General features: G+C 45.2%; 1 protein-coding gene across 1 annotated transcript in view; it reads left to right on the top strand.

Annotated features, from left to right (window-relative positions):
• The first annotated feature begins 3,652 nt into the window (after positions 1–3,652).
• The window catches only part of LOC132394795 (uncharacterized), a 55,264-nt gene continuing 45,097 nt past the window's right edge, over positions 3,653–13,819 (top strand). Inside the window, exons 1-3 of the mRNA XM_059971202.1 lie at positions 3,653–3,792; positions 4,863–5,120; positions 12,920–13,192. Coding sequence (XP_059827185.1) covers positions 3,729–3,792; positions 4,863–5,120; positions 12,920–13,192 — 595 coding nt within the window. The 5' untranslated portion in view covers positions 3,653–3,728. The remainder of the gene's footprint in view (positions 3,793–4,862; positions 5,121–12,919; positions 13,193–13,819) is intronic.

Genomic DNA, 13,819 nt, shown 5'->3' with positions numbered 1-13,819 from the left:
AGGGCACCCATCATGTTAATAGTGAAACCTTACAATATGTTGCACAGAGGCTATGCAGTAGGGTAATTCTAGGCAGTTTCTGGAGTAGGTTACATGGTCAGCACAACATTGTGGGCCGAAGGGCCTGTAATGTGCTGTAAATTTCTATGTTCTATTTTCTAGTGTGTACCCACTTACATTTCCCTTCAACGTTTAATGCTGAATTAATGATCAACAGGGTGGAGTGAGGAAGGACTGCACCAGTGATGTTTTGTAAACCCAGGCAACTTCCTCCAATTTGTCCATGACAGCTTATTCTTCTTCTCTTGAGTCTTTCTTTTTTTCTCAAGGTGTTCGGGATTCTGTCGGAGTTCGTGATCCACAGTTCATACCATGATTCTTCGTAAGCAGGGTGTTTTCAGATCGGCTGTGCAACCTAGCACTTCACTGTCTCCAGGATTGGCCTGGAAGACATGAGCCCTGGGAGAGCAGGCCAGTGGAGACCCAGTTCCCCGCCGTCTTCACTGACTAACTCGTCGTGGGAGACTGAAACATTGAGACAGCAGGCGGAGTGTTTTGCTAATCGCCGGCTGATGTCAGGAGAAGGCCCCTGTACTCAGACTCTGTTTTGATGGAGATTGTCAGTCCCCAAGACTGGGGGCTTGGAGAAGCAACATGGACATTTGAACAGCAAGTTGCTGGTCTCCCGCTCTCGTTGATCTGGGAGCGCCCTCGAGAGAAAGAGAGAGAGAGATACTGTATGAGATACTGAAGTGCTGGGCTATGAACTGTAGTTTTGATGCACTCTGGATCAGGGTCTCTCTCTTGCTTGCATGGTGCGAGGGGTGGGGGGTGTTCAATGCTGCTGCTGGTGCAAGTGGGGAGGGAGGAAGGCCGTTGATGCTTTTTCAGTTGCTTGTGTGAAGGGTGGAGGGAGGGGGCTTTGGGGCTTTGATGTTTCCATCATTCATTCCAACGGGGCCCTTGTTTCACGGATGTCTGTGAAGAGTAAGAATTTCAGGTTGTATACTGTATTCAATCTCTGATATTAAATTAAGCTTTTGATAAGCTCGTTCCCCCTAAACATCCAATAGCCCTTTACATCCGTTGTTGACCAGGACCCACTCATATTAATCGAGGTGGTTCCTCCTTCCGCTCGATTGCTCCAAGTGATAGAAACCTGTTGAGAAGCATCTATGGAAAAGAGTACAGTCAATGTTTCAGGCTGAGGCCCTTCAGCAGGACTGGAGAAAAGAAAGGATGAGGAGTCAGAGTAGAAGGGTGTGGGGAGGGGAGGGAGAAACACAAGCTGATAGGTGAAGCTGGGAGGGGAAGGGATGAAGTAAAGAGTTGGGAAGTTGATTGCTGAAAGAGATACTGGGCTGGAAAATGGGGGGGGGGTCTAATAGGAGAGGACAGAAGGCCATGGAAGAAAGAAAAAGGAGGGAGGAGCACCCGAGGGAGGCGATGGGCAGGCAAGGAGATGAGGTGAGAGAGGGAAATGGGAATGGGGAATACAGAAGGGGGCATTACCAGAAGTTCAAGAAATCAACATTAATGCTATCAGGTTGGAGACTGCCCAGACAGAACATTGTTGTGGCAATTGCAACCACTGGTGTAGCTGTCCACCGATGGTGAAAGACAATCACGGACAACGTTCAGGCACCAGGGATGTAGGTCAGAAACTGTTGGCCATCTCAGTGACTGAGAGCCACTTCTGTGATAACTTCAGTGTACTGAAAATGGTTGATGGGTCGGCCACCAGAAGAGTTAACTTGTCAGTGTGCTAATTGGCAACCTTAAAATCCACTGTCAGTCTCTAGGGATTCTTTGCTTAAGGGACTGTTTAATAGACTGTGAGTTTTGATAAGAATCCCTCGTTCCTCCAGCTCGTGAACAATAGGTAAAATACCTTCCATTGATGTTCTACTAAGATTATACTGCTTAGAAAATGGGGGCACATTTCCTGTAAATGCAAGATGCTCCATCACCAGCAGGCTACAGTCATTTGTGTCTTTTCAGCATACCGGGTGAATTGTTGGGGCTCAGATTTGATGACCACATGAAGTTTCAGGCAACGAGACCCCTCTCAAGCTCAAGTGTGGAGTTTAAAGTCAACAAGACATCCATTCCAAGAAGAGGTTGGGAAACATCTTCCAGGACCAAGCTGCACTTCAACAGGTCTGCTTTAGAATCAGTATCAGAATCAGGTTTAATATCACCGGCACCTGTCGTGAAATTTGTTAACTTAGCAGCATCAGTTCAATGCAATAATAATATAGAAGAAAGAAATTAAGTAACAATACAGGGTAATAAGTAAGTATATCAATTACAGTATACGTCTTTTGAATAGATTAAAAATCATGCAAAAAATAGGAATAATATATACTTAAAAAGTGAGGTAGTGTTCAGGGGTTCATTGCCCATTTAGGAATTGGATGGCAGAGGGGAAGAAGCTGTTCCTGAATCAATTCTTCAGGCTTCTGTACCTCCTTCCTGATGGTAATAGTGAGAAAAGGCATGCCCTAGGTGCTGGGGGTCCTTAGTAACGGACGCTGCCTTATTACAGTTGTTACAGCTCTCGTTACCAATCGGTGACATTTGAGCTGTGCTTAGCCACACAGTCAGTATGCAGAGAGAGTAGAGAAGCGGGGTAAGCACCCATACTGGAGACTGTCAGTGAGGACATGTTATTTCCAATCTGGACTGACTCTGGTCTCCCAATGAGGAAGTCAAGAATCCAGCTGCAGAGGTACAGAAGTCCAGGTTCTGAAGGCTGAGGGGACGTGGTATTGAATGCCATTCTGTAATCGGCCTGACATAGGTATTACAGTTGTCTGGTTGCTCCATAGCAGTGTCACCAGTGGCAAGTGAAATTTTCATTGCATTCCTGCCTACATGTACTTGTATTTGTGTTTATGGCAATGAACATCGAAAATGTGGGCCAACAACGTGGAGAGTGCCCTGACTGGTCGCATCACTGTGCAGTACGGGAACTCCAATGCCCAGGAATGGAAAAGCCTCCAAACAGTAGTGGATACAGTCCAGAGGAAAAGCCCTTCCCACCACAGAGCACTGCCGCAAGAAAGCAGCATCTGCCATCTAGGAACCCCACATCCGGGCCAAGCTCTCTTCTCGCTGCTGCCATTGGGAAGGAGGTACAGATACCTTGGGTCCCACAAGAACAGTTATTACTCTTCAACAATCAGGCTCCTGAACGGGCGTGGATAACCTCACTCACTCCTTCACCCAACCGATTCCCTAACCTATGGGCTCACTTTCAAGGACTCTACAACTCAACTTATATTCTTGATACTATTTGATATTATTTTTGTACTATATTTGCACAGTTTGTCATCTTTTGCACATTGGGAGTTGGGCAGTCTTTGTGTGTAATATCTTCATTGATTCGATTGTAATTCTTCACAGTACAAGGTACTTGGAGTTTAGAAAAATAGAGAGCTATGAGGTAACCTGAGGTAATTTCTAAAGTATGTGTGGGCCAAAGGGCCTGTATCGTGCTGTCGGTTTTCTATGTTTATTTGTTCTACTATAAATGCCCGCAAGAAACTGAATCTTAGAGTGGTGTCTGATGGCACGACGCGCTTCGTTAATAAATGTAAATTTTGAGCTCACCGCCTCCGCACTGTTGTTCTACCCGGAGACTGGTGACACGGATGGTTCTGATTGGACCAACATCTTACAACGCTGGTTAGTTTCACTTCCCTCGTGAATTTCAGTTCCTTGAAATGGAGGCGGCTTTAAGAGCGGCGTTGATAGTGTTAGTCTTCCAGCGTGAAGAGGTCTCCGCAGGTGAGCGATGGTGTGGGGAAAGGGTCAGCGTCAGTCTGGTGAAGGGGCTTTTGTCGGTGATGGGGTTCAGAGCCTGGGGAAGGAGTTTCCTTTCAGACCGTGTAAAGTGAGTGACGGGGCGGGGAGTGAGGCGAGATGAAGAGGGAGAAAAGTTGAGGGGTGTGTGTGTGTGTTTTTTGCATCCTGTACCGGCACTAACCTCAGTGAAGTCCGGTACTGGACGAGGGTGTGATGTTATTTCCCACCTTTATGACCCACCTTTCTCTGATGTTGCATCTCGTTCCAACGAACTGACCACCGGAGCTGGTCTCCCCAAGGGGAGACCCTGGAAAATGGATTACTTCCCTTGTGCCAGAAGACAGGGTTTGGTGGTGGCAAGCGTGGAGAATGGTATCCCTCCCTCTGTGAGGGGAAGAAGAGTTGGTCAATCAGGAAAAGGGAAGGGTTGGTAAAGATCGCTACAGATGTGGCATAAAACTCGCGGTTAACTGGACAACAGTGACCCCTGCCGTCTACTCATTTCCTGGCACTGGAAAGCACCAACGCCGTCTCCACAGAATCCCCTGAACCCACGGGAAGAGTCAGGGAACTGGCATTAACGACCTATCCCAGTCATACATCCTATCCCCGAGACCCTGGCCACATTGAGTCCACTCTGATGAGGCAAGTCCCCTCATTCACAGGTCCTATCCCAGACTCAATCCCAAGCTCTGTCCAGGAGATCAGATCTCCTAGTGGGCAGAGGAAAAGGTTCAAGGATAAGCTCAGAGACTCCATGAGGAGATGCAGCATTCCCCACGGACTCCTGGGAATGTTTGATCTGCCTCTGCTCAATGTGAGGTAAGAAAACTAGGGGTGGGATTGGGAGCCTTAAGTGTGTGTGTGAGGTGAGGGGGAAGGAATGCAGTACCTCACTAACTACCACCATTCACACCCTGTCCCATCTGTTGAAGTGACAGGGTGCTGAACCCCCATTTCTTCACCTGTAACAGACTGTGACTTGGTGTCTGCATCTTGACGAGTTATCCCATTCTGTGAACTGATTCCATTTCATCCCCTCTCTTTTTCAGCCTCCCATTTTCTCCGTTTTTTTCTGACGTCCACAACTGAGATTCCCGACTTCCCACAGTTACTGTTTGCCGGTTACGTGGACGGTGTCCAGTTCATGACCTACAACAGTGACCGGCCATTGGTTCCCCAGGACCAGTGGATGAGTAAGAGTGAGGGGGCCAAGTGGTGGAGGAGGAAGCTGGAATTTGCCAAGGGTCGAGAGATTGCACTTAAGCAATTTTCTTCATTCATTATGTCTCAGAGTAATCATTCGCGTGGTGAGTCCCCATCTCCAATGCTTATTCCCATTTTACCAACTGAAGCCACCCTGAGGCTGAATCTTTGCTTTTTGGGCTGTAATCAGAGCGAGAGGTCATTTGTCAGTAATACAGCATGAGGTCTAAAAGGAGCTTGGGTGAATTTGGTTTTCTTTTGCAGGCTTCAATCAGCATGAGAGTCTTCAATGGTAATGCAGAACGAGGTTTAAAAAGAGCTCGGGTGCTTTCGGCTTTGGTTATTTGTCAGGCTACAATCAGTGCAAGGCCAATAAATAGAAAGGAGGTGTAAGCGGAGTGGACATTGTTGGAGCGGGGCAGTGTTGGAGTGATCCAGCTTCGGCTTAACAGACAGAGGTGAGAACAGGTTTGGACAAGCACAGGGGCAGGCTCTAGGTAAGTTTCTGATCGGTGTTTTTTTTTCTTCTGATAATACATAGCTAGTGTGTTGAGACTGGTTCTGAGGAAGTGACATGTTCTTTACATGCGATGTGGGAACTCTGAGAGATTAGTCTCCCTGATAACTACATCTACACAAAGTGCATTGAGCCACCTCTCCTTAGAGACCATGTTAAGAAACTGGAGCTGCAGGTAGATGACCTGCACCTTGTACAGAGGTGATAGATGGGAGCTCCAGTGAGGTGCTCACCCCTAAGTTACTGCAGGCACAGGTACCTGAGTGACTTTCAGGAGAGAGAGAGAATGGGCAGCCAGTGTTGTTCCCCTCACTAATAAGAATACTGCTTTGGATGCCGTACCAGGGAAAGCTGCAGTGACCAGGTCTCTGGCACTGAGTATGACTGTAGCTTAGAGAGGAAGGTGGGAGAAGAGGATTGTCGTAGTAATAGGGGATTCCATAATTCGAGGAGCAGAAAGCAGATTCTGTGGATCTGAAAGAGATACCTGGATGGCATATTGCTCCTAGATGCCATGATCAGAGAGGTCTCAAATAGGATCTATTGTGTTCTGAAGAGGAAATTGAACAGCTGGAAGTCGTGGCACCTGTTGGTACCAATGACATAAGTGGGAAAAGGGAGGAAGTCCTGAAGAGAGAATAGAGGAAGGTAGGTGGAAAGCTGGACCTCCAGGGTGGCAATCTCGATTGCTGCCTATGTCACATGTCAGCAGACGGAATTGGTGTAGGGGCTAGAGTTTCAGATGTTTGGATCATTGGACCCTCTTCTGGGGAAGGTATGACCTGTACAAAAAGGACAAGTTACACTGGAACCCAAGGGGGACCAATAATCTTGTGGGCAGGTTTGCTGGAGTTGTTGGGGAGGATCTAAAGTGATTAGGCGGGAGTGTGGGAGCTGGAGTGATAGGGCTGAGGATGGGGAATTGGTATACAACTAGTTGTAGTGAGACCGTGAAAAAAGGCAGGCAGATGATGGGGCAAAATCCCTGTCAATGGAATGGGTTAAAGTGTAACAAGGGCCAAAATCAAGAAGATTGAGGAACACAGGACTGAAGGTGTTGTATTTGAATGCACGCAGTATATGGAATAAGGTAGCTGATCTTGCAGTGCAGTTACAGAAAGGCAGGTATGATGTGAGCATCACTCAGTATTGGCTGAAAGAGGATCATAGTTGGGAGCTTAATGGTCAAGGATATATATTGTATCAAAAGGGCAGCCAGGTAGGCAGAAGGGGTGGGGTGGCTCTGTGGCTAAAAAATGAAATCAAATCCTGAGAAAGAGGTGACATAAGATTGGAAGGTATAGAATCCTTCTAGGTAGAGTTAAGAAATTGCAAGTATAAAAGGACCCTGGGGAGTTGTATACAAGCCTCTGAACAGTCGCCAGGATGAGGGTTACAAATTGCAATGAGAGATAGAAATGGCACGCAAAAAGGACAATGTCATGAGGGATTTCAATATGTTGGTAGATTGTTCTGGATACCAAGAGAGGGAATTTGTAGAATGCCTATGAGATTGATTTTCAGAGCAACTTGAAATTGACTCCAATGGCAATTCTGGGTTGTGTGTTATGTAATGACTTAGATTTGATTAGGGAGCCTAAGGTAAAGGAACTCTTAGGAGAGAGTGATCATAATATGGTAGAATTCACCCTGCAGTTTGTGAAGAAGCTAAAATAGGATGTGTTGGTATTATGGTGTAGGACAGGGAATTACAGAGGCATGAGAGAGGAACTGGCCAAAATTGATCGTAAGGAGTCACCAGCATAGATAACAGCAGAACAGTAATGGCTGGAGTTACTGGGGGAAATTCAGAGGGTGAATGAAAGATGCATCCTCAAGTCAAGTCAACTTTTATTGTCATTTCGACCATAACTGCTGGTACAGTACAGAGTAAAAATGAGACAGCGTTTTTCAGGACCATGGTTTACATGACACAGTACAAAAAACTAGATTGAGCTACATAATAATAAAAAAAACACAGAAAAAGCTATACTAGACTACAGACCTACACTGGACTGCATAAGGTGCACAAAAACAGTGCAGGCATTACAATAAATAATAAACAGGACAGCAGGGCAAGGTGTCTGTCCACACCTACAGGCAAAGAAGTATTCTAAAGAGAGCGTGGGGTAACTGTGGCTGATAGGAAATCAAATTCAGCATAAAGACTAAAGTGGGGGAAGATAGAGTATTTGGAAGTTTTCAAAAACCAACCAAAGGCAACGAAAAATGCCATTAAGAGATGAAAGGTGAATTATGAAGGCAAAGTAGCCAATAATATAAAAGAGGAAGCAAAATGTTTTTTTTTAGATATATAAAGAGTAAAAAGAGAGATAAGAGTCGATATCGGACCTCTGGAAAATAACACTGGAGAGGTATTAATAGAGGACAAAGAAATAGTGGACAAACTTAAGTATTTTTGCGTCAGTCCTCACTGTGGAAGACAGAATGCCAGAAGTGAGTGTCGTTGTTATTACTATGGCCAGATTGCTGAAAAGGCTGAAGGAAGATCAGTCACCGGGACCAGATGGACACCACCCCAGGGTTCTGAAACAGTTATTTGAAGAGATTGTGGAGGCATCAGCAATGATCATTCGAAATTCAATGGTTTCTAGAATGATTCCTGAGGACTAGAAAATTGCAAATGTCTCTCCACTCTTTCGGAAGGAGAGAAGCAGAAGAAAAGCAATTATCTGCCAGACTGACTTCAGTGCTTGGAAAGATGTTGGAGTCTATTATTAAGGATGAAGTTTCAGGGTACTTGGAGATCCATGATAAAATAGGCCAAAGTCGGCATGGTTTCCTCATTCTTGCCTGACAAAGCTATTGGAACTCTTTGAGGAAATACCAAACACGATAGACAAATGAGTCAGTAGATTGTGTTTACTTGGACTTTCAAAGGCCTTTGACAAGGTGCCACACATGAGGCTGCTTAACATAAGAGCCCATGGTATTACAGGAAAGATACTAGAATGGATAGAACATTGGCTGCCTGGCAGGAGGCAAAGAGTGGAAATAAAGGGGGCCTTTTCTGGTTGGCTGCCGATGACAAGTGGTGTAATGCAGGTGTTGGTCCTGGGAACTTTTTATGTTATATGTCAATGAGTTGGATGAAGAAATTGATGGCTTTGTGGATAGCTAGATGGGTGGATAGTGTTGAAGATGCACAGTGTCTGCTGAAACACTGAGGGAATGGGCAAAGAAGTGGCATATGAAATATAATATCGGGAAGTGCATGGTCATGCCCTTTACAAGAAAAAAAAAATTGTGTGAACTGTCTTCTAAATGGGAGAAGATTTAAAAATCAGAAGTGCAAAGGGACTCGGGAGTCCTTGTGCAGGATTCCTTAAAGGTTAACTTGCAGAATGGGTCTGTGGTGAGAGTGGCAAGTGTACTGTCAGCATTCAGTTTGAGAGGATCAGAATACAAAAGCAAGAATGTAATGTTGTGGCTTTATAAGACATTGGTCAGACTACACTTGAAGTATTGTGAGCAATTTTGGGCCCCTAATCTAAAATAAGGTGCTGGGTTTGGAGATGGTTGAGAGAGGGTTAATGAGAACAATCCCAGGGATGAAAGAGTTAATGAATGAGGAGAGTTTGATGGCTCTGGGCCTGTAATTTAGAAGAATGGGGGGGGGGGGGGGATCTCATTGAATCCAACAAAATATAGAAAAACCTCTACACTGGATGTGGAGAGGATGTTTGCTATTGTGGGAGAGTCATGGGCCAGAGGGCACAGTCTCAAAAGTGAGGGATCTCCATTTATAAACAGAGATGAGGAAAAATTTCTTTAGCCAGTGGAATTCATGGAATTCATTGCCACAGCTGGCTGTGTAGGCCAAGCTATTGGTTATATTTAAGGCTGAGGTAGAAAGTTCTTGATTAATCAGGGTGTCAAAGGTTACCGCAAGAAGGCAGGAGAACTGGGTTGAGAGAGATAATAAATCAGCCATAATGGAATAGTGGCAGATGCAATGGGCAGAATAGCCTAATTCTGCTCCAATATCTTATGGTCTTATAAAATACACTCAATGGCCACTTTGAGGTACACACTGTATGTCTGCTCTTTAATGCAAGTACCTAATCATTCAATCTCAATGATTAAAAGCATGCTGACATGGTCAAGAGGTTCAGTTGTTTTTCAGACTAAACACAAGAATGGGGAAGAAATGTGATCTAAGCAACTTTGACCCTGAAATGATTGTTGGTGCCAGATGGGGTGGTTTGAGTGTCTCAGAAACTGCTGATCCCCTGGGATTTTCACGTGCAACAGTCTCTAGAATTTATATAGAATGGTGGGGAAAACAAAAAAGCATCCAGTGAGCAGCAGTTCTATGGTGAAAATGCCTTGTTAATGAAAGGTCGGAAGAGAATGGCCAGACTAGTTCAAGTTGACAGGGAGGTGACAGTTGCTCAAATAATCACACGCTTCAACAGTGCTGTGCAAAAGAGCATCTCTGAACACGCAGTACGTAGACCCTTGAAGTGGATTGGCCCGCGGGGCAGTGGCAGAACAACACAGCAGGTTCCACTGAGTGTACGTGACCCAGGTTTCCCAGTCATTTCACTGGCTAGATGGGCAGAGGACAGAACAAAGCAGAACAGGAACAGGACCTTTGACCCATAATACTGGTTCCAAACACAACGTCGAATTAAATTAAAACACTTTTGCCTCCTTATAAGACTACAAAATATATAGAAAAATAATTTGGCCATTTCACCCATCAGATCTGTTCTGCCAGTCAGTTATGACCAACGTCTTTCAACTCCATTTGCCTGCTTTCTCAATGTAATGCTTAACCCCTCACCTATGAACTTACCAAACTCCGCCTTAAATACACCCAGTGGCTTGGCTTCCACAGCCCTCTGTGACAATTAATCAATCTTATTCTTCCCCTCACGTTCTCTCTCCACTTCCCCTTTTTACCTTGCTTGCATAACTTCGAGTTTTTTGCAGTTCTACTCCGTGATAAAGATTCTCTCTATATTATCTATGCCTCTCATAATTTTAGAACCTCTATCAGTTCTCCCCACAGCCTCCGATGCTCCAAAGAGAAGAAATCCCAAGTTTATCGAACCTCCGCTTGATGGCAAATATCCTCTTATCCAGGAAGCATCCTGGTGTTCATTTTCTGCACTCTCTGCAAAGCCTGCACATCTTTCCTATAATGGGACAGCCAGAGCTGTACACAATACTGCAAGTGCAGCCCAATCTCTGCTCATAACTTCTTTAATCTTAAACTCAATACCCTGATCAATGAAGGAAAGCCATCTTTACCAGACTGTACTGGGTAACTCCTTTCAGTGAGCTTGGACCCCAATAACCCTCTGTACATCAGTGCAAGGTCCTGCCATTAAGGTGCAGGATAGGTGCGTTCAAAAAACAAAGTAGTACTCAAATGGCAAAATAGTACAATTGTGACTGACAAGGGAAGTCAAAACTAATGTACAAGCAAAGGACAGGGCATACAACAAAGCAAAATTTAGTCGGAAGCCAGATGATTGGGAAGCTTTTAAAAACCTACAGGGAGCAACAGAGTCTTTAGAAGGGAAAAGATGAAATATGAAAGCAAGCTAGCAAATAATATCAAAGTGGATAGTAAAAGCTTTTTCAAGTATGTTAAAAATATATATATAAGAGAGATGAGAGTGGATATAGTACTGCTAGAAAATGAGGCTGGAAAAATAATAATGGGAGATAAGGAGATGGCTGATGAACTGAGTATTTTGTGTCAGTCTTCACTGTGGAAAGCACTAACAGTGTGCCAGATGTTGAAGGTTGTGGGGGAAGAGGAATGAGTGCAGTTACTATCACAAGAGAGATGGTGCTCAAAAAACTGAAAGACCTAAGGCTACATAAGTCACTGGAACCAACTGAACTGCACCCTAGAGTTCTGAAAGAGGAGCAGTTGAGATTATGGAGGCATTAGTAATAACCTTCCAAATATCATTGGACTCTGGCATGACTTGAGGAAGCTGATGAAGGTGATTGATGAGGACAGTGCGGTAATTGTCTACATAAACTTGCGATGACAAGGTCTCTCATTGGAGGCTGATCCAGAAAATTAAGATGCAGGGGATCTAATTTGATCTGCCCAAATTTAATTCTTCTCCACAAGGTCCATAACTGTCTTAAACTTTAAGGAACACACACAATATGCTGGAGGAACTCGGCAGGCTAGGCAGCATCTATGGGAAAAGAATAAGCAGTTGACGTTTTGGCTCAAGACCCTTCACCGGGACTGGAAAGGAAGAGGTCAGAGTGAGAAGGTGGTGGAGGGGAGGAAGAAGTACAAAGTGGTGGGTGTAAGGTGAAACCTGGAAAGTGGAGGGGGTGAAGTAAAGAGCATGGAAGTTGATAGGTGAAAGAGATACAGGGCTGAAGAAGGGGGAAACTGATAGGAGAGGATAGAAGACCATGGAAGGAAAGGAAGGGGGAAGAGTACCAGCAGGAGGTGATGGACCAGTAAGGAGATGAGGTGAGAGAGGGGAAACAAGAATGGGGAATGGTTTTACCTATCACCTACCACCTTATACTTCTTCCTCCCCTCCCCCCACCTTCTTACTCTGACTTCTCTTTCTTTCAAGTCTCAATGAAGGGTCTCGGTTTGAAACGTCGACTATATTCTTTTTCATAGATTTGGCCTTGTTATGCTGAATTCCTCCAGTATTTTGTGTGGGTCGTTTTGGATTTCCAGCATCTGCGGATTTTCTCACGTTTGTTCAACCTTAAGGAGTTGTGATCACTCTTCTCAAAATACCCTCCGATTAAAAGACAGGATCAGAACTTCAAATGTAGTAGTGTAATTGGTGAGACTTTGGACCAGGGATCCCCAACCTGGGGTTCACTTGCTTGATGGTATTGGTCCATGGTGTAAAAAAAGATTAGTAACCCCTGCAGTCTCAGTTCTGCAGACATATCGTTTATAGTTTGAAATCTAAATTTTATTCATGAAAATGTATTTAAGGAATGCCATAGATGGAGTAGATAATAAAACTTTTCTCATGGCAAAAGGTTGAGATTTAATGGGATGTCTGAGAGGTTTAGAGTGGATCTGAGAAGGATTTTTTTCACTCAGGAGCAGCTTGGAAGCCAGAATATACTGCCTGAGGGGGTGGTGGAGGCAGTGACCATCATAAATGCTTAAAACAATCTGGACAAGCATTAAAATCACAAAGACACAAGTTTACAGATCAAATGCTGATAAAACAGGTCAGTATTTATTAGATCAGCATGGAGGTGGAGGGCCAAATGGCCTTTCCTCTGCTCTGTGACTCCATACAGATAGTCTTGTTTTTTTTAGATGATGTGACTGATTCTCAAAACACACAGAACAAGTTCCATATCATGGTAAACACCCATCGACTGTTTGTGTGCTGACAGGAGCCCATACCCTGCAGCAGATATTTGGCTGTGATCTGGAGGAGGACGGGACCTCGAGTGGCTTCTCCCATTACAGCTGGGACAGCATGGATGTGATGCGCTTCGACCAGGGCCACATGTTCTGGGTGACATCATCACCATGGGCACAGAACATCAAAAACCAGTGCAGTGCAGATCTGGTCCGTATTAAGAGACTGAAGGACTTCCTGGAGAAGGAGTGTGTGCAGTGGCTACAGAGATATGTAGAATACGGAGAGAGGGAATCACGAGTGGGTGAGTGGCGCCGAGGGGTAGAGTCCAGGGTTCTGGGTCAGGAAATGAAACCTCACCGTGTGGGGGGAGGCGAGTTCCGGAACAGTGATGGATGGGAGAGTGGTGAGAGGGGCTCTCTCTGAGTGGTATGAGAGTGTTGTGGGGGGGGGGGGGATCCTCTCTGTAGGGGATTCTCTGTTGTGCTGGGTGTCTCTCTGTCTGTCTGCATTAGGTTCTTCCAGAATCTGTTTCTCTCAGTGGGGTGTTCACTATCTCTACATCTCTCTTTCTCACCATCCCACCTTCTGTTGCCATCTCTCTCTTTCCCTGATCCTCGCGTTCTCCCTGTCCCTAAACGTGCAAACTTCTGCCACCTGCTCGGTCCCTTTGCCATTACCTAACAGCAGATCAAGTATCACTCACTCACTCATTGGGACTTCTGCATACTGAGCAAGTAAACTTTCCTGAATACATTTGACAAACTCTATCACATCCCACTGTGAAAGGACTGGAGTCCCAGTCAGTCTATAGTAAGTTAACATCACCTCTATCTTGATCTCTTAAGATCTCTGGGTGCGGAGCTCTCCCTGCCCATGCCCCCCCTCTCTGGGTGCGGATCTCTCCCCGTCCCTGTCCCCGTCTGGGTGC

Source organism: Hypanus sabinus, chromosome 5, assembly GCF_030144855.1.
Source record: "Hypanus sabinus isolate sHypSab1 chromosome 5, sHypSab1.hap1, whole genome shotgun sequence".
NCBI lineage: Eukaryota > Metazoa > Chordata > Chondrichthyes > Myliobatiformes > Dasyatidae > Hypanus > Hypanus sabinus.
This window is presented reverse-complemented; position numbering and strand designations above follow the sequence as displayed.